The sequence below is a fragment of the Hyperolius riggenbachi genome, chromosome 8 (assembly GCF_040937935.1).
Source record: "Hyperolius riggenbachi isolate aHypRig1 chromosome 8, aHypRig1.pri, whole genome shotgun sequence".
Lineage (NCBI taxonomy): Eukaryota > Metazoa > Chordata > Amphibia > Anura > Hyperoliidae > Hyperolius > Hyperolius riggenbachi.
In genome coordinates, this window is record NC_090653.1 from 990,701 (window position 1) to 1,014,629 (window position 23,929).

The following is a 23,929-nucleotide window of genomic DNA, read 5'->3' on the forward strand; positions in this document are numbered from 1 at the left end:
CTTCTTTTATACCCTTTCTTGCCAGCCACGCAGTGGAGTACTTGGACGCGCATGAAAATCATGTTTTTCTTGAAGGATGCAGACTTCTTCCTGTACCACTGCTTGAAGAAGGTGTCTTCCAGAAACTGGCAGTAGGACTGGGAGTTGAGCTTGACTCCATCCTCAACCCGAAAAGGCCCCACAAGCTCATCTTTGATGATACCAGCCCAAACTAGTACTCCACCTCCACCTTGCTGGCGTCTGAGTCGGACTGGAGCTCTCTGCCCTTTACCAATCCAGCCACGGGCCCATCCATCTGGCCCATCAAGACTCACTCTCATTTCATCAGTCCATAAAACCTTAGAAAAATCAGTCTTGAGATATTTCTTGGCCCAGTCTTGACGTTTCAGCTTGTGTGTCTTGTTCAGTGGTGGTCGTCTTTCAGCCTTTCTTACCTTGGCCATGTCTCTGAGTATTGCTTATGGGCACTCCAGTGATGTTGCAGCTCTGAAATATGGCCAAACTGGTGGCAAGTGGCATCTTGGCAGCTGCACGCTTGACTTTTCTCAGTTCATGGGCAGTTATTTTGCGCCTTGGTTTTTCCACACGCTTCTTGCGACCCTGTTGACTATTTTGAATGAAACGCTTGATTGTTCGATGATCACGCTTCAGAAGGTTTGCAATTTTAAGAGTGCTGCATCCCTTTGCAAGATATCTCACCATTTTTGACTTTTCTGAGCCTGTCACGTCCTTCTTTTGACCCATTTTGCCAAAGGAAAGGAAGGTGCCTAATAATTATGCACACCTGATATAGGGTGTTGATGTCATTAGACATCTCATTACAGAGATGCACATCACCCAATATGCTCAATTGGTAGTAGGCTTTCGAGCCTATACAGCTTGGAGTAAGACAACATGCATAAAGAGGATGATGTGGTCAAAATACTCATTTGCCTAATAATTCTGCACTCCCTGTATTACTGAGAATGTTATTTCTCAGTGGCTGTATGTGTGATTCGCCTGGAAAGCTCTTCTTAGAGTGTGCCAGACTGGCCATAATAATTCCTGACAAAGTAGTTCAGTTTGCACACTCGCAATGCCCAGAAATCTATGATTTATGCAAAATATGGATTTCAGGGATACTTGAAGTTCAGCTGCCCTGCTTGTAGAGCAGCTGTGTGGGGGAAGTGTCACAGGAGCCCCTGGTGGCCAGACCGCAAATTGCCTTCCAATCGGTTTCAGCACACAGACCATGCAAGCTTTGGTCGCGATCTTTGCGCAAAAACTGACAGAAATTTGGGCAGCAGCCCGACCAGAAGGGAGCCTGTGGGGTTACGAAAATACACTTTACACACTAGTTCAGGGTATAACTGCCACCACCTCTGTTACCATGGGACAGAGGGACCCGACTGACTGGTCCTGCAAATAAAAAACGGTTAAAAGACGCTGTATTCTGTCTAGCTAACAATACAATAGCAGCGTCTCTCCAGAAGTCTGGTTCAGTTTGTGCGGCTGAGAAGCAGGGTAGCGGAACAGTGAATGACTTTGATAAAGTCTTTTATTCACGGGCAATATAAATAATTAATATATACAGACAATTATTAAAATCAACAATTATTGAAACATTAATAGCCAGTATGAACAATAAAAGAAAGGGAGAAAAAATACTTAGATTCATGGAAAGATGTCCTGTTGTGGGAAAAACTTGTAGAGTTCCTTTTGTTTCAGATCAAAGTTCAGAGTTCAGACCAGGTGGATGCCAGCATATCCTCAATCTGGCACAGATGAGATCAAGATGGTGTTTCAGGGTGGAGGACTAAATTGTCCGGGCAGCTCATTTACTTTGAATGGAGCTGAGTTCAGAGGCGGGCTTCCAGAGTCGGCCCCCGGGCCGGATTATGGTAATCACATCTGGGCAGGGGCTTCCACCAGCCCCATAACCCTGACATGTTCTCTATGCCGACCTACGCGGCCGGCACACAAATAATAATTACATATTATCGATCCCCAGAACCTACTGATTAATATGATACCTTGGATGCGGGTGTTAGGGCATATGGTTACCGAGGGGCCCATAACTCCCTAACCGAACGAGGTATGATTATGATTTGTATATTGAGACGTTGGTCCAATTTCAACGGATCCGAATACACTCCTCCCACCTCTGGGTGATACTCGGTTTTCCTTTAATCAGCAGAAATCATAACTCACATGCTTCATCATTTTAACCCCTGGAGACAGTTTGTCTGGCTCCTGGGGCAGCTTCCTCTAGCTGCACAAACTTTTGGTGCCTTTGGCTAATTAACATCTAAGCCTGAGATCAGCTAGGTGTCACCTGGTTCCCAGAACAGAAAAGGGAATGAATGCCTCCATGTTATTCTGCCTTCCCCAGGGGATATGTCTAAGCTAATTAACAAATCAAGACATCCTGCACCTAAATTAGGGGCAGAGTAGAAAAACTTGTATTTTAAAAAAACAGGAATGTCAGTTCTGCTTGCTGCAATGACTGGCAGATCTGACCAAGAAATCGGAAAGTCGACGGTGAATCTGCCAGACGCCGACGTTCCTTCCGGCTGTTCCGTGACAGCTGGGAGAATGAGAAACTCCAGGTTGGTACAGGTAGCCCCTACACAACCAATCCAGATTCTATTGATCTGAATCGCAATCGATGCAGAAAATCGATTGCGAACGCTTTTTCTTCACGGGCGGTTCCAGGACGCGTCTGCGGCCCCGCAACCGACTGTGACAGGAAGCACAGATAACATCAGAGTGGGAGGAGTTCCCTTGTCCGGCTTGTAGAGCAGCTGTGTGGGGGAAGCACAGATAGCATCAGAGTGGGAGGAGTTCCTCTGTGCTGATTGTAGAGCAGCTGTGTGGGGGAAGCACAGATAGCATCACAGTGGGAGGAGTTCCTCTGTCCTGCTTGTAGAGCAGCTGTGTGGGGGAAGCACAGATAGCCTCAGAGTGGGAGGAGTCCTCTGTCCGGCTTGTAGAGCAGCTGTGTGGGGGAAGCACAGATAGCATCACAGTGGGAGGAGTTCATCTGTCCGGCTTGTAGAGCAGCTGTGTGGAGGAAGCACAGATAGCATCAGAGTGGGAGGAGTTCCTCTGACCTGCTTGTAGAGCAGCTGTGTGGGGGAAGCACAGATAACATCAGAGTGGGAGGAGTTCCTCTGTCCTGCTTGTAGAGCAGCTGTGTGGGGGAAGCACAGATAGCCTCAGAGTGGGAGGAGTCCTCTGTCCTGCTTGTAGAGCAGCTGTGTGGGGGAAGCACAGATAACTTTAGAGTGGGAGGAGTTCCTCTGTCCTGCTTGTAGAGCAGCTGTGTGGGGGAAGCACAGGTAGCATCAGAGTGGGAGGAGTTCCTCTGTCCTGCTTGTAGAGCAGCTGTGTGGGGGAAGCACAGATAGCATCAGAGTGGGAGGAGTTCCTCTGTCCTGCTTGTAGAGCAGCTGTGTGGGGGAAGCACAGATAGCCTCAGAGTGGGAGGAGTCCTCTGTCCGGCTTGTAGAGCAGCTGTGTGGGGGAAGCACAGGTAGCATCAGAGTGGGAGGAGTTCCTCTGTCCGGCTTGTAGAGCAGCTGTGTGGGGGAAGCACAGATAGCATCACAGTGGGAGGAGTTCTCTGTCCTGCTTGTAGAGCAGCTGTGTGGGGGAAGCACAGATAGCATCAGAGTGGGAGGAGTTCCTCTGTCCTGCTTGTAGAGCAGCTGTGTGGGGGAAGCACAGATAGCATCAGAGTTGGAGGAGTTTCTCTGTCCTGCTTGTAGAGCAGCTGTGTGGGGGAAGCACAGATAGCCTCAGAGTGGGAGGAGTCCTCTGTCCGGCTTGTAGAGCAGCTGTGTGGGGGAAGCACAGGTAGCATCAGAGTGGGAGGAGTTCCTCTGTCCGGCTTGTAGAGCAGCTGTGTGGGGGAAGCACAGATAGCATCAGAGTGGGAGGAGTTCATCTGTCCGGCTTGTAGAGCAGCTGTGTGGGGGAAGCACAGATAGCATCACAGTGGGAGGAGTCCTCTGTCCTGCTTGTAGAGCAGCTGTGTGGGGGAAGCACATATAGCATCACAGTGGGAGGAGTTCCTCTGTCCTGCTTGTAGAGCAGCTGTGTGGGGGAAGCACAGGTAGCATCAGAGTGGGAGGAGTTCCTCTGTCCGGCTTGTAGAGCAGCTGTGTGGGGGAAGCACAGATAGCATCAGAGTGGGAGGAGTTCATCTGTCCGGCTTGTAGAGCAGCTGTGTGGGGGAAGCACAGATAGCATCACAGTGGGAGGAGTCCTCTGTCCTGCTTGTAGAGCAGCTGTGTGGGGGAAGCACATATAGCATCACAGTGGGAGGAGTTCCTCTGTCCTGCTTGTAGAGCAGATGTGTGGGGGAAGCACAGATAGCATCAGAGTGGGAGGAGTTCCTCTGTCCTGCTTGTAGAGCAGCTGTGTGGGGGAAGCACAGATAGCATCAGAGTGGGAGGAGTTCCTCTGCGCTGCTTGTAGAGCAGCTGTGTGGGGGAAGCACAGGTAGCATCAGAGTGGGAGGAGTTCCTCTGTCCGGCTTATAGAGCAGCTGTGTGGGGGAAGCACAGATAGCATCAGAGTGGGAGGAGTTCCTCTGTCCTGCTTGTAGAGCAGCTGTGTGGGGGAAGCACAGATAGCATCAGAGTGGGAGGAGTTCCTCTGTGCTGCTTGTAGAGCAGCTGTGTGGGGGAAGCACAGGTAGCATCAGAGTGGGAGGAGTTCCTCTGTCCGGCTTGTAGAGCAGCTGTGTGGGGGAAGCACAGATAGCATCAGAGTGGGAGGAGTTCATCTGTCCGGCTTGTAGAGCAGCTGTGTGGGGGAAGCACAGATAGCATCAGAGTGGGAGGAGTCCTCTGTCCTGCTTGTAGAGCAGCTGTGTGGGGGAAGCACAGATAGCATCACAGTGGGAGGAGTTCCTCTGTCCTGCTTGTGCTCAGGCAGCAAGCCTCTGAGCTCCTCGCAGACAGGGCCGCTTTCAAGGTGTACTGGGAAGGCGGGAGACTGTACAGCAGGTCTGTACAGCCCCCTACAGGTAAATCACATGCAAATACCAAATGGCTTGTGGTCCCGGGTGCGTTCAGGGGACATGTGCTGAAATCCGCACATGCTAATCCTCTGACAGGGCACTCAGGTGTCCGCAAGACACTTGCCTGTATTCGGAAACAGTTTTATTGGCCCCGGATGAACAGATATGTAGCAAACTACTGCAAAGCATGTGCAGTCTGTCAGGAGCTGGGAGGGTCCAGGGATTCCCGCGGGGTTCCATTAGGTCCACAGCCACTTAGCAGGGGACCCTTGCGTGGGCTGGCTGTTGACCTACCCAACTCCCTGCCTGCTGTCAGCAGTCCTGGCAGACGCCACGTCCGAACACAGTGGCACAAACACCCTGTCCAGAACAGTCCAGGTTGGGTCAAACCTGAGTGGAGCGGACAGCATCCTGTCCAGAGGAACCGAGCCGCAGGCTCCAATGGGTTTTCCCACCGTGCCGGCAGCTCGAGACCCATCAGCCAGGTTGGCCGACACAAAGCGGGCAGCCGACACCGGAACGCTGATGGGCTGTCCCGGTGTCAGGGGGAACTAGACCCAACAGCGCCAATGGCTGCTATGGAGGATGTCTTGATGACAACCCCCTACACAGCTTCTACGGAGGATGTCTTGATGACAACCCCCCACACAGCATCAGGAAGGGGAGGTGTCACGGAACAGCCGTGAGAAACGCAGGTGAATCTAGAGAATTCACAGTCGATTTCCTGATCGCTCCCTGTCGGATCTGTGCAGTCGTGCAAGCGATCAGAAAACAATTTCTTTGTGTTTTTTAAAACCAGAGATCTGTTCCCCTGTGAGCAAAGCATTCCCCTCAGGAATGCCTCCCCCCACCCTCAGGAATGTCACACGTGGCCACATTCCCTGCAGGGACCAGCTCATTCCCCCTACAGCCAGATGTCTCCATGAAAAGGACTAGGAAGCTGGCTCCCCAGGGGGGCCCTGAGGAAGCCAGACTCTCCGGCACCGACCAGGGCAGACCTGAAGTTATGTGATGTATGGTTTCTTGTCGATTATATGGCGACCGTACATCGCACAGCTATAAAATTCATATAGTCTTGTTCGGTAAAATCTGGCCATCATGCTGATATGAAATTCATCGCGATAACCCGTCCGGTTATTGAGGTATGACCCTTCTCAAGAACGGGGTCCGCTGCACTAGCCATGTCTGATGTCATATTAATCTGTATTTTCCGACAAGTATGAATCTGTTATCCCCCTAAATATGACGTGTATCGTTTGTGAGTTACGGAAGTTTGTAAGTTTAAAACCTAAAATCTCTCAGAGGAAATGAACTGTCAATGGTTGGTAATTCAGAGGGGCCGGCATTGCCACATCCCCAAACCAGCTTCATCAAAAGTATCTGCGAGGGGCTCTTCCCTCAGTCCTCTAAATTCCATCTGTATGAGAGCGGTCTGCTGCCAGCCAGAGGACACATGGTTGGCGGCCATCTTGCTGAGCTTTGAATTTTGCTCTGAAACAAAGAACTTAGCGGAACTTGAAACCATTTTGCTTGGACTTTATGATTCTTCCCACAAAAGGACATCTTTCCATGAAACTAAGTATTTTTTCTCCCTTTCTTTTATTTTTCATACTGGCTATTAATGTTTCAATAATTGTTGATTTTAATAATTGTCTGTATATATTATTTATATTGCTCGTGAATAAAGACTTTATCAAAGTCATACACTGTTCCGCTACCCTGCTTCTCAGCCACACAAACTGAACCAGACTTCTGAAGAGACGCTACTGTTATTACTAGCCGGACAGAATAGAGTGTGTTTAACTGTTTTTATTTGCAGGTCGAGAAATAACCAGTTAGTGAGTTCCTCTGTCTCAGAAAACAGAGGTGGTGGCAGTTATACCCTGAAATAGTGTGTAAAGTTGTAATTACCGTACCTCACAGGCTCCCTTCTAGTCGGGCTGCTGCCCAATTTCTGTCGGTTTCTGCGCAAAGATCGCGACCAAAGCTTGCATGGTCTGTGTGCTGAAACCGAAGGCAATTTGCGGTCTGACCACTAGGGCTCCTGTGAGAGTTAGGATGAAGCCCAGTTCACAGCTTCTGCCAGGGATAACCACTGGAGAAACCGCTCACACTCCCCTAGGACAGTGCCAGGACCAATGTAGGCCAATCCAGCAAATCAGAGAAACAAAGGATGTCCGCACAATGTCCTAACGATCAGGTCCCCCCCTCCGAGCTGGAAAAACCCTCTCCAGGCCATGAAAAGAGAAAGAGGACATGTCGCCACCGTGCACCTGGCGAAAATGTTTCGCTACATTTGAAATATTCGTACTGAGCCACCCTTGGCCACAGTAATGTTCCCCAATTCTAACAGGTAGGGGTCTCGTAGTGCACCCCACGTATTGCAGGGAACACTCGGTACACGTATTGAGATATATCACATTTAGAGTTCCACAATTAATACATTGTTTAATGGGAAACCTTCTGCCAGGGACAGTTCTGGACGGATGGCTTGCTAAGCAGGGCTTTTTGATGCTTCTGCTAAGAGTTCATTAACTCTGTGCTCTGTCTGTGAATGAAGGAAAGTGAACCCTTTGCCAGTCCTGGGTGCTGTTACACTGTAAATGAGATATGATGTATTCTATATGAGGAATGAGTCACCAGAACGATTTGTTCTTACCTTGGCCAGACATGTCTGTGTAAGAATCCATGTCTTCTTCCTCCTTAATTCCTGGAAATAGGTATGAGTTTGCTGTTGTGCCACCTGAGAAGACATGTACGTTATCATTATTACGGATCCAAAGACACTTTAATGACTGTACAAGAGTTCTCTGCAAGCTTTCACAACTTGAAGTTCCTTCTTCAAGCATGTTTCACAACTGGATCAGAACCATACAAAGCCCCATCCTTCATCCCACAGGCGCTGGAATTCCTGTTCCCTGGATACAGAGGAATTGCCAGAACCACAGCTATCCCAGGGGAACAAATGGTCATGCCTGAAAACACCAGCAGACAGATTCTTTCTCCTTCTTCCATGAAGAAACGGATATGTCAATACTCTTCAAGATCACAATGCAACAAAACTGGTTCCTTCACAAAAGAGATCCACAGATACTCACTCGCCACTCTTCATGGTAAAATAGAAAACCAGAGACTTCTGCTGGCATTCAACATGAAACCTCTCCCACTAATTATTCTACCTGGCTAGCCCAATGGTCTAGCCTTTTCAATATCCTCTATCTTGCGACATTGATTGAAGATCTCTGAGGACCCGCGCAACTGCCGCCACACACCGTCGGTCCCCGCACAGCTCTAGCTATACTTAGCATAGCTAGAGCCAAATGTATCTTTGAATTTTGGCTCCAAGGCTCCCCATTGGTCTATTAACAGACCAATGGGGATCATTTGGATTCGCATTGGTCTGTTAATAGACCAATGGGGAGCCTTGGAGCCAAAATTCAAAGATGCTAGTATAGCTAGAGCTGCGTGGGGACCGGCGGTGTGTGGCGTCGGTTGCGTGGGTCGTCGGAGATCTTCAATCAAGGTCTCAAGATAGAGGATATTGGCGTGGGAACATTTTCTTAAAGGTACAGGTAAGTATTTCTGGTTAATTAAGATTAATAAAGGACTTTTTTCGTTGTGTTTTTATTTCATTTAACCCATTTCTCCTGGTAGATGGGCGGGCATCTGGGGGTCCCCTTCTTAAAGTAGTCTCCCAGATGCCACCATGAACCCCCCTCAGGGAGTCGTCGCCCCCACCTCCTCCTGGGGCACCAGAAGTGGGGAAGAGCCCCTTGGTCCATGGATTGGACAAGGGTTCCGGGGGGGGGGGGGGGAGGCTTGGCTGCCCCTCTCCCGGAGCCCCCCCCCATACCATGGACCATTCTGGCTGGTATAGCTCAGGGTGCGAAGCCCCAGTTGGCCATGGCTCCGCATTCTGGCTATTGCAGTCTGCATGGGTGACAAGGGGTTAAATATGCTGTGTAGGGGAGACCCCACATCATTTTTTTTTTCTAATTTTCCACATTCTGCACATAAAAAAAAATATATTTTTTTTTTAATAGGAAGAGAATATTTTTCCCCACTATCTATTTAACATATCCTGCAAATATGGTGTTTCTACCTTGTAAGGGGGCTTTTCTAATAACCTCTAAAGTCGGCGGGTTTTGCTTCATTAACAAACTGTCATTTACCACATTTACAAATACACTTTTTTTTCCCTTTGAAAATCGATTTTATCAAAAAGTAGAAGGTCTTTTTGAAAAAAAAAAAATATTCCCCTTCCTCCCACTTCTTAACATAACCTGCAAATTTGGCGTTTCTAGCATTTAAGGGGGCTTTGCTATTAACCGCTGAAGTTGGTGGGTTTTTAATCACGAATCAGGACTTGTGATACATGCAGCTATTCCACGCCAAACATAACTCAAATCGGATATCGGTTTCTATCATGAGTTAATTGGAAAGTGTGCAGAGTCCAATCGTGATTGGGGGTATCTGAGCACCCCTGTAAAGCAGAAGCTGTCAATGGTATATAAATACTCAACATAATAATAATATGGCAGGACATTAGACTAGGACTATGGTAGGATTAGAGTGTGAGCCCCTCTGAGGACAGTCAGTGACATGACTATGACTCTGTAATGTGCTGCAGGAGATGTCAGTGCTATACAAATACATAATAATAATATAGTAGGACATTAGACTAGGACTATGGTAGGATTAGAGTGTGAGCCCCTCTGAGGACAGTCAGTGACATGACTATGTACTCTGTAATGTGCTGCAGAAGATGTCAGTGCTATATAAATACATAATAATAATATGGTAGGACATTAGACTAGGACTACGGTAGGATTAGAGTGTGAGCTCCTCTGAGGACAGTCAGTGACATGACTATGTACTCTGTAATGAGCTGCAGGAGATGTCAGTGCTATATAAATACATAATAATAATATGGTAGGACATCAGACTATGACTATGGTAGGATTAGATTGTGAGCTCCTCTGAGGACAGTCAGTGACATGACTATGTACTCTGTACAGTGCTGCAGGAGATGTCAGTGCTATATAATACATCATCATAATAATAATATTGTAGCACATTACACTATGACTATGGTAGGATTAGAGTGTGAGCTCCTCTGAGGACAGTCAGTGACATGACTATGTACTCTGTAATGTGCTGCAGAGGATGTCAGTGCTATATAAATACATAATAATATTATGGTAGGACATTACACTATGACTATGGTAGTATTAGAGTGTGAGCTCCTCTGAGGACAGTCAGTGACATGACTATGTACTCTGTACAGTGCTGCAGAAGATGTCAGTGCTATATAAATACATAATAATAATATGGTAGGACATTACACTATGACTATGGTAGGATTAGAGTGTGAGCTCCTCTGAGGACAGTCAGTGACATGACTATGTACTCTGTACAGTGCTGCAGAACATGTCAGTGCTATATAAATACATAATAATAATATGGTAGGACATTACACTATGACTATGGTAGTATTAGAGTGTGAGCTCCTCTGAGGACAGTCAGTGACATGACTATGTACTCTGTACAGTGCTGCAGAAGATGTCAGTGCTATATAAATACATAATAATAATATGGTAGGACATTACACTATGACTATGGTAGTATTAGAGTGTGAGCTCCTCTGAGGACAGTCAGTGACATGACTATGTACTCTGTACAGTGCTGCAGAAGATGTCAGTGCTATATAAATACATAATAATAATATGGTAGGACATTACACTATGACTATGGTAGGATTAGAGTGTGAGCTCCTCTGAGGACAGTCAGTGACATGACTATGTACTCTGTACAGTGCTGCAGAACATGTCAGTGCTATATAAATACATAATAATAATATGGTAGGACATTACACTATGACTATGGTAGTATTAGAGTGTGAGCTCCTCTGAGGACAGTCAGTGACATGACTATGTACTCTGTACAGTGCTGCAGAAGATGTCAGTGCTATATAAATACATAATAATAATATGGTTGGACAGACTATGACTATGGTAGGAATAGAGTGTGAGCTCCTCTGAGGACAGTCAGTAACATGACTGTGTACTCTGTAATGTGCTGCAGGAGATGTCAGTGCTATATAAATACATAATAATAATATGGTAGGACATTAGACTATGACTATGGTAGGATTAGATGGTGAGCTCCTCTGAGGACAGCCAGTGACATGACTATGTACCCTGTAATGTGCTGCAGAAGATGTCAGTGCTATATAAATACATAATAATAATATGGTAGGACATTAGACTATGGCTATGGTAGGATTAGATTGTGAGCTCCTCTGAGGACAGTCAGTGACATGACTATGTACTCTGTACAGTGCTGCAGAAGATGTCAGTGCTTTTTAAATACATAATAATAATATGGTAGGACATTACACTATGACTATAGTAGGATTAGAGTGTGAGCTCCTCTGAGGACAGTCAGTGACATGACTATGTACTCTGTAATGTGCTGCAGAGGATGTCAGTGCTATATAAATACATAATAATATTATGGTAGGACATTAGACTATGACTATGGTAGGATTAGAGTGTGAGCTCCTCTGAGGACAGTCAGTGACATGACTATGTACGCTGTATAGTGCTGCAGAAGATGTCAGTGCTATATAAATACATGATAATAATATGGTAGGACATTAGACTATGACTATGGTAGGATTAGAGTGTGAGCTCCTCTGAGGACAGTCAGTGACATGACTATGTACTCTGTAATGTGCTGCAGGAGATGTCAGTGCTATATAAATACATAATAATAATATGGTAGGACATTAGACTATGACTATGGTAGGATTAGATTGTGAGCGCCTCTGAGGACAGTCAGTGACATGGCTATGTACTCTGTACAGTGCTGCAGGAGATGTCAGTGCTATATAAATACATAATAATAATATGGTAGGCCATTATACTAGGACTATGGTAGGATTAGAGTGTGAGCTCCTCTGAGGACAGTCAGTGACATGACTATGTACTCTGTAATGTGCTGCAGGAGATGTCAGTGCTATATAAATACATAATAATAATATGGTAGGACATTAGACTATGACTATGGTAGGATTAGATTGTGAGCGCCTCTGAGGACAGTCAGTGACATGGCTATGTACTCTGTACAGTGCTGCAGGAGATGTCAGTGCTATATAAATACATAATAATAATATGGTAGGACATTATACTATGACTATGGTAGGATTAGATGGTGAGCTCCTCTGAGGACAGCCAGTGACATGACTATGTACCCTGTAATGTGCTGCAGAAGATGTCAGTGCTATATAAATACATAATAATAATATGGTAGGACATTAGACTATGACTATGGTAGGATTAGAGTGTGAGCTCCTCTGAGGACAGTCAGTGACATGACTATGTACTCTGTAATGTGCTGCAGAGGATGTCAGTGCTATATAAATACATAATAATATTATGGTAGGGCATTAGACTATGACAGGATTAGAGTGTGAGCTCCTCTGAGGACAGTCAGTGACATGACTATGTACTCTGTAATGTGCTGCAGAAGATGTCAGTGCTATATAAATACATAATAATAATATGGTAGGACATTAGACTATGACTATGGTAGGATTAGAGTGTGAGCTCCTCTGAGGACAGTCAGTGACATGACTATGTACTCTGTAATGTGCTGCAGAGGATGTCAGTGCTATATAAATACATAATACTATTATGGTAGGGCATTAGACTATGACAGGATTAGAGTGTGAGCTCCTCTGAGGACAGTCATGACTATGTACTGTGTAAAGTGCTACAGAAGAGGTAAGTTCTGTATAAATAATAAAAAATCAGAGTTTGTAATAAATTTTCACACCGGCCAGAAGTAAAATATCTTGTTTTTGGGGATGTAAAATAAAAGAAATGGAAAGGACTATAGAGGCATACCTTTGCTGTATAAGGTGTCCATTCTATCCTCGTGCTGCTAGTGACTTCGGTGACATTTGTGCACACAGCATTGTCCAGTTTTCTATGGGGTAACAACATATCAGATTGTCACCTGGTATATACCTAGAGTCATGCAACCAATCATTATCTGCTCTAAGAAGATTGACATAAAATTTTGACACCAACCAATCCCGTCTTACCGTGCAGCAGACGCCACTCACCCACTAGAGGCTTCTGAAGGCGAATACACTGTGCACAAGAGTCCATTACACACACACAAGAGTCCATTACACACATGTAATGTTCATCTGACCGTTTTGGCCAATTTAATCTGCATCACAAACGGCTGTTTGATTGTCTGGTCTGAGATTGTTAAGATGGTATTTATTGCATGTCATTTCACTGGTGAGATTGTATACGTTTTTTCTGCCTACGCCTTGACAAAGGGGACCTGTAAAGACCTCGAAACGGTCAGATGAACATTTCACGTGTGTAATGTAACAATAAAAACTTGTACTCTTTGCGTCACTGAGACTGTGTGCGGACCCCTCCTTTGGATACTTGTTTATGGTGCCTAGGAGTCTTGCACCAGCACTCGCACAATAAGGTGGGACGTTCTTTTTTATACATCGGATCTACACTGTGAACAAGGTAAACGTTTAGGATTGGATGGTGTGTCCATACATGATACAATCTCGATTATCTGCAACCAAACTAGCCAAATCGAACAATTTTTAACCACTTCAGCCTTCAGCGTTGCTTCACCGTATGCATCCAAGCAACTTTCACCTCCCATTCATTCGCCAATAACGTTATCACTACTTATTTTGTTTGCCCACGTGTCCCGGTTATTATACAGTTTAACTGGTTGCCGAGCAAGTAACGCTGATTGGCGTGTATGCGGAGGCAGCCACAGCACCTTGGCGTGAAGTCCTGAGGCGGGGTTTAGCAGGAGATTACTCCGCTCCACCATAAGTATCCCAGCGGCGATCTATGGCAGCGCTGTCACACGGCTGTCCCCTGAGACACACAGGAGCAATCCGCGGTCATAGGCTGACTGTGGGAGGGAGAGGGTGGGTGGGTGGGGGGGAATATATAAATAAATAGCAATATTTCTTGTGAAAATAAAAATAAAATAGGAAATAAATATTTATAAAAAAAAAAAAAACATCCTAGGAGCAATCATAGCCCACTAACAGAAAGTTCTGTTGGTGGGCTGAAAAGGGGGAATCACTTGTGTGCTGAGTTGTACAGCCCTGTAGCGAGGCCTTAAAGGGAAACTCCGACCAAGAATTGAGCTTTATCCCAATCAGTAGCTGATACCCCCTTTTACATGAGAAATCTATTCCTTTTCACAAACAGACCATCAGAGGGCGCTGTATGGCTGATATTGTGGTGAAACCCCTCCCACAAGAAACGCACGTACTCTGGGCAGTTGCCTGTCTGTGAACCTTGTTGCATTATGGGAAATAGCTGTTTACAGCTGTTTCCAACTGACAAAAACCATGCAGCAGCTACACCACCTGCCAAGAGTAAAAATGTTCACTGGAGTTCCTCTTTAAAAGAGACTCTGTAACAAACTTTTCAGCCTTATTTCTTCTATCCTATAAGTTCCTATACATGTTCTAATGTGGTCTGTGTTACGGCAGCCTTTCTTAGTTGCACAGTGGCTGTATTATCTCTGTTATATAATCTAATCTTCTTTCCTTTGTCAGCTTTGTCGGGCTCAGGCACTCAGGCAGGAATGTGCTGCTCTGCTAGTGATAGGGAGAGGTTATGCACACCCTCTCCACGCCCCTTGCAGGCTCTGTATGAGTCACAGACTGAGCTCCTCTCAGCCTATCACATGCTGGTTAGAAGCCATGTCTTGTTTGTAAGCACTGCCTAAAACTGGCAATTACAAGCCAGGATTGCAGCAGGGAGAGGCAGAAACAGCACAGAGGGGCCCAGAACATAATGAATAGAATGGTATGCTTTTTATTGTAAGAATTTTAGAGTACAGATTCTAGCTGCAGTGGCCCATTTTGTTAAAAATAGCCGGGGGGGGGGGGGGGGGGTTTAAGCCAGTGGTCCTTAAGTGGTTAAATGATGTCCCTATCACAATGTATGGCGCCAATATTTTATTTGGAATTAAAGATGCATTTTTTTTGCAGTTTTGCTCCATCACTAATTACAAGCCCATAATTGGAAAAAAAAAATAGCATTAATAAACCTGCTTGACATACATATTAAAAAAAAGTTCAGTCCCTGAGGTAACTATTTGTGTATTTTTATTATGTCATTTTAAAAAAAATTCTATGAAAAAAAAAACAATTGGTACTATGGGAGGGCAGCAATTCATTTTACATGTACGTGTGTGTGTGTGTTTTATTAAATTAAATGTCTTTAGATGTAATTCTACCATTTGGCCACAAGATGGCCTCAGTCAATTCTATTCCACCCTGTAAGCGTGTGATCACACTTACAGGAAGTGAAGGGAGGACGTGAAACGTTTGTTTTCTTCAAAATGATCGTGTCTTCTCATAGAAGCCGCCGATCATTCCAACATGGACTTAGAACACTGAATAGGAACTGCGTTCCCAATCATTGATCTCTGGGATAACGAGCGTGGCGCGGGAGCGCGCGGCAGCGGGGAAGCAGCCTTTTGGGCGTAGCAGCTACGAAGGATGTAACCGCAATACTGTGAAGGAGCGCATGTCACATGATCACCAACAGTCCTGATCTGAAAACACACAGAACATTTATGTTGTGGTTTTCTGATTAAAGCATCAGAGCTGCAGCCATTAGGTTGCGCTCAGTAGGCAGTGGCAGTTTTAGGGAGTCTTGCCCATGGTCTCCTTACTGAATAGGTGCTGGCTTACTCTCCTCTGTCAGAGGCAGAGCCTTTAACCAGTACACTATCCAGAGCACTTCTCTATAGAAATGACCCCCGAGACAAGCAGCAGATATCACCCCAGAGACCGGCAGCAGCTATCACCCCAGAGACCGGCAGCAGCTATCACCCCAGAGACCGGCAGCAGCTATCACCCCAGAGACCGGCAGCAGCAGCAGATATCACCCCAGACACTTGCAGCAGCAGATATCACCCCAGAGACCGGCAGCAGCTATCACCCCAGAGACCGGCAGCAGCAGCAGATATCACCCCAGACACTTGCAGCAGCAGATATTACCCCAGAGACCGGCAGCAGCAGCTATCACCCCAGAGACCGGCAGCAGCAGCTATCACCCCAGAGACCGGCAGCAGCAGATATTACCCCAGAGACCGGCAGCAGCAGCTATCACCCCAGAGACCGGCAGCAGCAGCTATCACCCCAGAGACCGGCAGCAGCAGATATCACCCCAGACACTTGCAGCAGCAGATATTACCCCAGAGACCGGCAGCAGCAGCTATCACCCCAGAGACCGGCAGCAGCAGCTATCACCCCAGAGACTGGCAGCAGCAGATATCACCCCAGAGACCGGCAGCAGCAGATATTGCCTTAGAGACCGGCAGCAGATATCACTTCAGAGACTGGCAGCAGCAGATATCACCCCAGAGACCGGCAGCAGCAGATATCACCCCAGAGACCGGCAGCAGCAGATATCACCCCAGAGACCGGCAGCAGCAGATATCACCCCAGAGACCGGCAGCAGCTATCACCCCAGAGACTGGCAGCAGCAGCTATCACCTCAGAGACCGGCAGCAGCAGATATCACCTCAGAGACCGGCAGCAGCAGATATCACCCCAGAGACTGGCAGTAGCAGATATCACCCCAGAGACCGGCAGCAGCAGATATCACCTCAGAGACTGCCAGCAGCAGATATCACCCCAGAGACCGGCAGCAGCAGATATTGCCTTAGAGACCGGCAGCAGATATCACTTCAGAGACTGGCAGCAGATATCACCCCAAAGACTGGCAGCAGCAGATATCACCCCAGAGACCGGCAGCAGCAGATATCACCTCGGAGACCGGCAGCAGCAGCTATCACCCCAGAGACCAGCAGCAGCAGCTATCACCCCAGAGACCGGCAGCAGCTATCACCCCAGAGACTGGCAGCAGCAGATATCACCCCAGAGACCGGCAGCAGATATCACCCCAGAGACCGGCAGCAGCAGATATCACCCCAGACACTGGCAGCAGCAGATATTACCCCAGAGACCGGCAGCAGCAGATATCACCCCAGAGACCGGCAGCAGATATCGCCTCAGGAGACCGGCAGCAGCAATCACCTCAGAGACCGGCAGCAGCAGATATCACCCCAGAGACCGGCAGCAGCAGATATAAGGGCTGTGGAGTCGGGACAAAAATCTTCCGACTCCACTCCTCAGTTTATGAAATCAACGACTCCGATTCCAACTCCGGGTGCCCAAAATTGCCCCGACTCCTCGACTCCAACTCTGACTCCACAGCCCTGGCAGATATCACCTCAGAGACCGGCAGCAGCTATCACCCCAGAGACCGGCAGCAGCTATCACCCCAGAGACCGGCAGCAGCAGATATCACCCCAGAGACCGGCAGCAGCAGATATCACCAAAGAGACCGGCAGCAGATATCACGCCAGCGACCGGGAGTAGCAGATATCACCCCAGAGACCAGCAGCAGCAGATATCAGGGATGTGGAGTCGGGACAAAAATCTTCCGACTCCAACTCCTCAGTTTATGAAAACACGACTCCGACTCCAACTCCCTACTCAAAATGGCTCCGACTTCTCAACTCCGACTCCACAGCCCTGGCAGATATCACCTCAGAGACCGGCAGCAGCTATCACCCCAGAGACCGGCAGCAGCAGCTATCACCCCAGAGACAGGCAGCAGCAGATATCACCTCAGAGACCGGCAGCAGCAGATATCACCCCAGAGACCGGCAGCAGATATCACGCCAGCGACCGGCAGCAGCAGATATCACCCCAGAGACCGGCAGCAGCAGATATCACCCCAGAGACCGGCAGCAGCAGATATCACCCCAGAGACCGGCAGCAGCAGATATCACCCCAGAGACCGGCAGCAGCAGATATCACCCCAGAGACCGGCAGCAGCAGATATCACCCCAGAGACCGGCAGCAGATATCGCCTCAGTGACCGGCAGCAGCTATCACCCCAGAGACCGGCAGCAGCAGCTATCACCTCAGAGACCGGCAACAGCAGATATCACCCCAGAGACCGGCAGCAGCAGATATCACCCCAGAGACCGGCAGTAGCAGATATCACCCCAGAGACCGGCAGCAGCTATCACCCCAGAGACCGGCAGCAGCTATCACCCCAGAGACCGGCAGCAGCAGATATCACCCCAGAGACCGGCAGCAGCAGATATCACCCCAGAGACCGGCAGCAGATATTACCCCAGAGACCGGCAGCAGCAGATATCAGGGCTGTGGAGTCGGGACAAAAATCTTCCGACTCCAACTCCTCAGTTTATGAAATCAACGACTCCGACTCCAACTCCGGGTGCCCAAAATTGCCCCGACTCCTCGACTCCGACTCCACAGCCCTGGCAGATATCACCTCAGAGACCGACAGCAGCTATCACCCCAGAGACTGGCAGCAGCAGCTATCACCTCAGAGACCGGCAGCAGCTATCACCCCAGAGACCGGCAGAAGCTGATATCACCCCAGAGACCGGCAGCAGCAGATATCACCCCAGAGACCGGCAGCAGCAGATATCACCCCAGAGACCGGCAGCAGCAGATATCACCCCAGAGACCGGCAGCAGCAGATATCACCCCAGAGACCGGCAGCAGCAGATATCACCCCAGAGACCGGCAGCAGATATCACCCCAGAGACCGGCAGCAGATATCACCCCAGAGACCGGGAGGAGCAGATATCACCCCAGAGACCGGCAGTAGCAGATATCAGGGATGTGGAGTCGGGACAAAAATCTTCCGACTCCAACTCCTCAGTTTATGAAAACACGACTCCGACTCCGAGTACCCAAAATGGCTCCGACTCCGACTTCTCAACTCCGACTCCACAGCCCTGGCAGATATCACCTCAGAGACCGGCAGCAGCTATCACCCCAGAGACCGGCAGCAGCAGCTATCACCCCAGAGACCGGCAGCAGCAGCTATCACCCCAAAGTCCGGCAGCAGCAGATATCACCTCAGAGACCGGCAGCAGCAGATATCACCCCAGAGACCGGCAGCAGCAGATATCACCCCAGAGACCGGCAGCAGCAGATATCACCCCAGAGACCGGCAGCAGATATCACGCCAGCAACCGGCAGCAGATATCACCCCAGAGACTGGCAGCAGCAGATATCACCCCAGAGACCGGCAGCAGCAGATATCACCCCAGAGACCGGCAGCAGCAGATATCACCCCATAGACCAGCAGCAGCAGATATCACCCCAGAGACCGGCAGCAGATATCACCACAGAGACCGGCAGCAGCAGATATCACCACAGAGACCGGCAGCAGCAGATATCACCCCAGAGACCGGCAGCAGATATCACCCCAGAAACCGGCAGCAGATATCACGCCAGCGACCGACAGCAGATATCACCTCAGAGACCGGCAGAAGATATCACCCCAGAGACCGGCAGAAGATATCACCCCAGAGACCGGCAGCAGCAGATATCACCCCAGAGACCGGCAGCAGCAGATATCACCCCAGAGACCGGCAGCAGCAGATATCACCCCAGAGACCGGCAGCAGCAGATATCACCCCAGAGACCGGCAGCAGCAGATATCACCCCAGAGACCGGCAGCAGCAGATATCACCCCAGAGACCGGCAGCAGCAGATATCACCCCAGAGACCGGCAGCAGCAGATTTCACCCCAGAGACCGGCAGCAGCAGATATCACCCCAGAGACCGGCAGCAGCAGATATCACCCCAGAGACCGGCAGCAGCAGATATCACCCCAGAGACCGGCAGCAGCAGATATCACCCCAGAGACCGGCAGCAGCAGATATCACCCCAGAGACCGGCAGCAGCAGATATCAACCCAGAGACCGGCAGCAGCAGACATCACCCCAGAGACCGACAGCAGCAGATATCACCCCAGAGACCGGCAGCAGCAGATATCACCCCAGAGACCGGCAGCAGCAGATATCACCCCAGAGACCGGCAGCAGATATTACCCCAGAGACCGGCAGCAGCAGATTTCACCCCAGAGACCGGCAGCAGATAATAGAGACCAGCAGCAGATATCGCCACAGAGACCGGCAGCAGCAGATATCACCCCAGAGACCGGCAGCAGCAGATATCACCCCAGAGACCGGCAGCAGCAGATATCACCCCAGAGACCGGCAGCAGCAGATATCACCCCAGAGACCGGCAGCAGCAGATATCACCCCAGAGACCGGCAGCAGCAGATATTACCCCAGAGACCGGCAGCAGATATTACCCCAGAGACCGGCAGCAGATATCACCCCAGAGACCGGCAGCAGCAGATATCACCCCAGAGACCGGCAGCAGCAGATATCACCCCAGAGACCGGCAGCAGATATTACCCCAGAGACCGGCAGCAGATATTACCCCAGAGACCGGCAGCAGATATTACCCCAGAGACCGGCAGCAGCAGATTTCACCCCAGAGACTTTCAGAGACTGGCAGCAGCAGATATCACCCCAGAGACTGGCAGCAGCAGATATCACCCCAGAGACCGGCAGCAGCTATCATCCCAGAGACCTGCAGCAGCTATCATCCCAGAGACAGGCAGTAGATATCACCCCAGAGACCGTCAGCAGATATCACTTCAGAGACTGGCAGCAGCAGATATCACCCCAGAGACTGACAGCAGCAGATATCACCCCAGAGACCGGCAGCAGCTATCATCCCAGAGACCTGCAGCAGCTATCATCCCAGAGACAGGCAGTAGATATCACTTCAGAGACTGGCAGCAGTAGATATCACTTCAGAGACTGGCAGCAGCAGATATCACTCCAGAGACTGGCAGCAGCAGATATCACCCCAGAGACCGGCAGCAGCAGATATCACCCCAGAGACCGGCAGCAGCTATCATCCCAGAGACCTGCAGCAGCTATCATCCCAGAGACAGGCAGTAGATATCACCCCAGAGACCGTCAGCAGATATCACTTCAGAGACTGGCAGCAGCAGATATCACCCCAGAGACCGGCAGCAGCAGATATCACCCCAGAGACCGGCAGCAGATATCACCCCAGAGACCAGCAGCAGCTATCATCCCAGAGACAGGCAGCAGCTATCACCCCAGAGACCGGCAGCAGCAGATATCACCCCAGAGACCGGCAGCAGCAGATATCACCCCAGAGACCGGCAGCAGCAATTAGAGACCAGCAGCAGCTGTAGTTACTCCAGAGATCGGCAGCAGCACCTGTTACCCCAGAGACCGGCAGCAGCAGCTGTTACCCCAGAGACCAGCAGCAGATATTAGAGACTGGCAGCAGACATTAGCAGGCAGCAGCAGTTACCCCAGAAACAAGCAGTTATTCGAGACCAGCAGCAGTCATTAGTGGCTGCAGTTGTTACCCCACAGACCGACGAGTTATCAGAGACCGGCAGCAGTTCTTACCATAGAGACCAGCAGCAATCATTACCCCACAGACCAGCAGCAGTTGGTAGAGAACGGCAGCAGTTTTTACCATAGGGACCGGCAGCAGTTACTAGAGACCGGCAGCAGTTGTTACCATACAGACCAATAGCAGTTGTTACCTTATGGACCGGCAGCAGTTGTTACCTCAGAGACAGGCAGCAGTTATTACCTTATGGACTGGCAGCAGTTACTAGAGACAGGCAGCAGTTACTAGAGACCGACAGCAGTTGTTACCATACAGACCAATAGCAGTTATTACCTTATGGACCGGCAGCAGTTGTTACCTCAGAGACCGGCAGCAGTTGTTACCTCAGAGACCGGGAACAGTTACTAGAGACCGACAGCAGTTATTACCCCACAGACCGGCTGCAGTTGTTACCATAGAGACCAATAGCAGTTGTTACCATACAGACCAATAGCAGTTGTTACCTTATGGACCGGCAGCAGTTGTTACCTCAGAGACAGGCAGCAGTTATTACCTTATGGACCGGCAGCAGTTACTAGAGACCAGCAGCAGTTGTTACCATACAGACCAATAGCAGTTATTACCTTATGGACCGGCAGCAGAGACCGGGAACAGTTACTAGAGACCGACAGCAGTTATTACCCCACAGACCGGCTGCAGTTGTTACCATAGAGACCAATAGCAGTTGTTACCATACAGACCAATAGCAGTTATTACCTTATGGACCGGCAGCAGTTGTTACCTCAGAGACCGGCAGCAGTTGTTACCTCAGAGACCGGGAACAGTTACTAGAGACCGACAGCAGTTATTACCCCACAGACCGGCTGCAGTTGTTACCATAGAGACCAATAGCAGTTGTTACCATACAGACCAATAGCAGTTGTTACCTTATGGACCGGCAGCAGTTGTTACCTCAGAGACAGGCAGCAGTTATTACCTTATGGACTGGCAGCAGTTACTAGAGACAGGCAGCAGTCATTACCCCACAGACCGGCTGCAGTTGTTACCATAGAGACCGGCAGCAGTCATTAGCAGGCATCAGTAATAATGAGTAATATGCAGAGCAGGAGATAGGAGCGACCAATCAGCGGGCAGGCTGCTGTGATAAGTGACATAACATTGCTATTCGGTTGCTATGGACGACAGCCTAGCTACTGACTCCGCCCCCCTGTCCCCGGGACACAGGAGTGCATAGAGAACAGCTATTACCCGCCCAGCATCCTCCACAACCATGGCTCCGCGCATGCGTCCTGACGCCCCGCACCTGGCTGCATCCTGGGTAAGCACCTGAGGCGGACTACATTTCCCGGCCTCCCGGGCGCACCGGGGGTTATGGGAAGCGTAGTGCAGGGCTGTGGCAGCCTCAGTCAGTACAGCGCATGCGCACGAGATGGAGTCCTGCCGCCATTATCCAGGTACCACGTGACACCTCCCGGCCTATCACAGCGCAGCACAGTATAACCCCGCTCTGACTCCTGTATATAGAGCGAGGCACAGAGCACGTGACACCCCCGGCCTATCACAGCGCAGCACAGTATAACCCCGCTCTGACTCCTGTATATAGAGCGAGGCACAGAGCACGTGACACCCCCGGCCTATCACAGCGCAGCACAGTATAACCCCGCTCTGACTCCTGTATATAGAGCGAGGCAGAGAGACCACGTGACAGCAGCGGGCAGTGTATAGAGCGGGAGGTCTCCCCGCAGCACGGGACACAATAATAATAATAATATATAGGAGAGTGAGGAGAGGCGGAACAGTAATGCCGGATAATACTGCGGGTGTAAAAATCTTACCAGAAGTGGGGTTCGAACCCACGCGGACATATGTCCATTGGATCTTAAGTCCAACGCCTTAACCACTCGGCCATCCTGGTAGCTGCTTTGTGCTGGGCGGGCGGGACTGTTATCCTGCATCACTACACTGTACTACCGTATATATCCCCATAGCCTGTGTGCTGGGGGGGGCATGCCTGTTATACTGCATCCCTACTACACTGTATTATATCACTACTATACTGTATTATATCACTACTACACTGCATCACTACTACACTGTATTATATCACTATTATACTGTATTATATCACTACTATACTGTATTATATCACTACTACACTGTATTATATCACTACTATACTGTATTATATCACTACTACACTGCATCACTACTACACTGTATTATATCACTACTACACTGTATTATATCACTACTACACTGCATCACTACTACACTGTATTATATCACTACCAGGGCCGGATTTCTACTTTTTACCGCCCAAGGCCCACTGTAAACAGCCGCCCCCTGACCAAACAGCATCTCAACCAATCCCCAAACACACACACACATTTACACACTTCTCCACCCTAACATATAATCTTAAAGTGAACCTGAAGCAAATTATCATAGTAGAGCCTCCTGGGGCCCACTGTTCCAGTGGTGGGACCGTCTGAGTATAATCAAACCCCACCACTGCTGTTCGGGACCCTCTTTTTCCTTGAGGCTGCACTTCCCTCTATGTACAAGACCAAATGTACCTGGCATGCTTGAGT

The 23,929-nt window shown here is 49.0% G+C and overlaps 1 protein-coding gene and 1 non-coding gene across 10 annotated transcripts in view; both read right to left on the reverse strand.

The window, feature by feature from the left end:
* The window catches only part of LOC137528617 (uncharacterized), a 111,921-nt gene that overhangs the window by 87,055 nt on the left and 937 nt on the right, over nt 1-23,929 (reverse strand). For 2 of the 9 annotated variants that reach the window (XR_011023441.1, XM_068249972.1), the window contains exons 1-3: nt 22,587-22,774; nt 12,919-13,000; nt 7,668-7,751 (exon numbers count right to left, since the gene is read on the reverse strand). Coding sequence is in view for 8 of the 9 variants with exons in the window: in XM_068249972.1 (XP_068106073.1) it covers nt 7,668-7,751; nt 12,919-12,940 (106 nt within the window). In the remaining variant the exon portion in view is untranslated. The other 7 variants (XM_068249965.1, XM_068249971.1, XM_068249967.1 and 4 more) reach the window with 7 other exon arrangements.
* Nucleotides 23,171-23,253, reverse strand: TRNAL-UAA (transfer RNA leucine (anticodon UAA)). Its single transcript has one exon. It is a non-coding gene; the product is annotated as a tRNA-Leu (tRNA).